The 3,390-nt window shown below is 47.4% G+C and overlaps 1 protein-coding gene across 2 annotated transcripts in view; it reads left to right on the top strand.

The window, feature by feature from the left end:
• The window catches only part of ndufa2 (NADH:ubiquinone oxidoreductase subunit A2), a 6,312-nt gene that overhangs the window by 666 nt on the left and 2,256 nt on the right, over positions 1 to 3,390 (top strand). The window contains exons 1-2 of one of the 2 annotated variants that reach the window (XM_046041117.1): positions 240 to 545; positions 3,228 to 3,334. In XM_046041117.1, the coding sequence (XP_045897073.1) occupies positions 445 to 545; positions 3,228 to 3,334 (208 nt within the window). In that variant the 5' untranslated portion in view covers positions 240 to 444. Of the gene's footprint in view, positions 1 to 239; positions 546 to 3,227; positions 3,335 to 3,390 lie in introns of those variants that run through there. The other variant, XM_046041118.1, reaches the window with a different exon arrangement.

Raw genomic sequence — 3,390 nt, 5'->3', positions numbered from 1 at the left:
ACATCTCTCCCTCTCTCTCTCTCTCTCTCCTTACATCTCTCCCTCTCCCTCTCCCTCTCTCTCCCTCTCTCTCTCCTTACATCTCTCCCTCTCCCTCTCTCTCTCTCCTTACATCTCTCTCTCTCCCTCTCTCTCTCTCAAACTCTCACCCCAACCGGTCGAGGCAGATGGCCGCCCACCCTGAGTCATGGTTCTGCTCGAGGTTTCTGCCTCTTAAAGGAAGTTTTTCCTTGCCTCTGTCTCCTAGTGCTGCTCTTGGTGGGAACTGTTGGGCTTGAAGTATTTATACCACAGACTGTAGAAAACAAGGATTCTACAGCAGCCTGCGCAGGAGACTCGACACCTGTGAGGACAGATTCCGGGCTGAACACACCCTCTCTCTGCCTGGCAGGATAAACCCCGGGCCGCAAGAACCCTGTCCCCCGTCCTTCACAGGAAGCTAAGATGGCGGCCGCGGTGAGAACCATCGGCTCCTCTTTGGGCAAAAACATCCGAGAGATCCGCGTCCACCTCTGCCAGACCTCCGGGGCCAGCAAGGGGGCAAGGTGAGCTCCGTACTTTATACACCGAGGTATCAAGAACCTGATCGGTTCTGCTGCCTGTTAGCTTAGCATCAGTGACCTAAACACAGCTAGCAGCTAGCTGATGCTAACGCCTGAGTGACCTGAGAGCAGCTAGCAGCTAGCAGCTAGCTGATGCTAACGCCTGAATGACCTGAGAGCAGCTAGCAGCTAGCAGCTAGCTGATGCTAACGCCTGAGTGACCTGAGAGCAGCTAGCAGCTAGCAGCTAGCTGATGCTAACGCCTGAGTGACCTGAGAGCAGCTAGCAGCTCATTAATAACTTCATTAAATTAACATTAATAATAAAACATTTTCATGATGTAGCCGTATTATAGATTTCTATTTTATATCCTGATAAAAGCTGAAATTATTATTAGAGGGACAGAAAAAGAAACTATTTAATACTTTTTAATGTTTTAATACATAATGAAATAATGAAGTTAGCTGTAAACAACAGATTCCACTTGTTTATTTCATTAAACCTCAGACATCGCAGGCCGAGCGAGAACAAACTGTTACCAGGAGAACACGTCTCATCTTTAACCATCAGGATGAAAGTCAGATCTTCATCTCCTTCAGGTTTAAAGGCGGATTTCTGCTCAGAGCGAAGTCTTGATGCAGAACCGAGGAACAGAACAGAACATTCAGAACGGATCAAATCTGTGAAGTTAATCTGTTTCTTTGAGAAAATAAATATCTCAGTAGAAAAGTTAAATGAGTTAAATCAAACGTTTGAGGAAATTATATCGTGACAGTGATCATTGTTTTATTGCCCAGCCCCACGCGCCCCGGGTGGAGTCTCTCGGGGTGCGTTTTCATTATGCTGACGTGTCTCCTCGCTTCCTTCACTCGCTTCCTTTCCTCACGTCTTAGCTGGAGTGAGGACGAGGGCCCGGGGAGAGTCTGAGGTTCCACAGCGTGGAGCTGCAGCGCCGTTTCACCGGCGGTCGAGTCTTTACTGCAGAGCGGCGACCTTTAATCTGTCCAGATTAATCCGTTAGTTTGCTCTGTAATCAGTCGGGAAATGTTCATCAGTGTTTGACCGAGGCTCAAGAAGACGCCGTCAAACGCCCCAAATCTATTCAGTCTAACAGGAAGGAAACCACCAGGGTTTAGACTAGTGCTTCTCAACGGGGCGTTCCGAGGACCACGGGCGGCGCTGGAAGCGGTATTTTGGAAAGGGGGCGCTGAGCTGCTTTTGGGGGGCGAGTTTACACCAAAGACCACACTGGTCTGCAGCATTAAACCTGCCAGTTTAGTCCACTGCGACTGGACGAGACGTGTAGTTTTCCTCTGTCGGCTGCTTGAGGTGCAGCTCCGCCTTCACGGGGATCAGAGGATCATCTGTAAAGTTTACTGTGTAAACTCTCTTTCTTGGTGGAAAAGTGTTTATTTCTCTGAGGAACACACCGTGAACGTCTGGTTATCTCAGTGGTTCCACATTTACAAGAGAGATATTCTGCTGTCGGACTCACCCTGAAAGAAACTTGGCTGCGACACCAGCGAGTTGCTCTGTTGGGGATTGTAAGCGGCGCTTTATCAGAGGTGCTGAATTATTCGTTTCTGTCTGATCACAGGTGTCGGTTAGTTTCGTTTCCCCCGGCGTGAGCGCCTCCTCGTCTCATTCGGGTTTGTCTGTTAGACGTCGTGGGGAAACTTCCAGCGAATCAGTAACATAATGCAGTACAGGGCGTGTAGTAAAATATTCTGAATTCTCTTTAAATAGGCTAAAGACGTTAGTCTCCCATTGCGATGTCAGAGAACTCAGATATGTGGGAGAGATTCTGAATGTGCAGAAAGGTTTGAACATGAGCAGATAAGTTACAGTGTTTCCCGTACGTTCATTTATTTGTGGCGCCCTGCCACAATATCAACGCTGACCGCCACACATTGATCTTCCATTTTTTTTACTAGGCCTATTTAAAATCGTATTTGAGCTGCAGGCAGCTCGTATTCACGCAGCACATCCTCTCGCTCGTCTCTCTCGTCCGTCCCTCGATCTCTCGCTCTCTCTCCCTCGTTAACACAAATCTGTCCGACACAACGCCGTCGATGTCGGAGACCCAGCTATTAAAAGTTATTAGCGAGCATGTAAGGAGCCCAGCTAATAAGGAGAGCTAAGTTAATGTTAGAATACAGTCATTCTGCGGGAGACACTGAGTTATAAAAAGTTATTAACAGATGAGCTAATAAAGTCCAGTCAATAACTGAAATAAAACAGATTCATTTATTACTGAGATGAAAAGGGGCCACAAACACATTTAAATAGGTGGTGAGACTTAATCATGTGTGTTGACTCAGCAGGGATGATATTAAATAAGAATTTTTAGACATTTCCTCCATAAAGTGGTGCAGAAATTGGAGGAGAAATTTTCACCAGAATGCAGGAAATTAAGTGTTTAATGGGGGGGGACCCCATACTTATTAAGTGCCCCGTCCAAGAAACCAGTATCTGGCTTCAGACACAGTTTCTGGGAGGAACATTAGTTAAATATAATTACTTTTCACAAGGCTTTTTGTTACAATAGTAACACAAAAAATCAACAATATTCAGGGCAAATAGCAAACATCTGTTTTGATGGGGGGCGGTAAGGGACCTGGATAATGGGTAGGGGGGCGCTGGCCCAAAAAAGGTTCTGGTTCTGACTGTGTCTGTGTTCTGCAGGGACTTCGTGGAGCAGCACTACGTGAGTCTGAAGAAGTCCAACCCAGACTTCCCGATCCTGATCAGAGAATGTTCTGGAGTCCAGGCCCGGATCTGGGCCCGATACGGTGAGTCAGAACCACCACCCACAGGGGCGTCGTTAGGGCCACACAGAACCACCACC

The sequence above is a fragment of the Micropterus dolomieu genome, linkage group LG23, assembly GCF_021292245.1.
Source record: "Micropterus dolomieu isolate WLL.071019.BEF.003 ecotype Adirondacks linkage group LG23, ASM2129224v1, whole genome shotgun sequence".
Lineage (NCBI taxonomy): Eukaryota > Metazoa > Chordata > Actinopteri > Centrarchiformes > Centrarchidae > Micropterus > Micropterus dolomieu.
The sequence above is the reverse complement of the archived record's forward strand: the minus strand, read 5'-3'. Positions and strand labels throughout refer to the sequence as shown.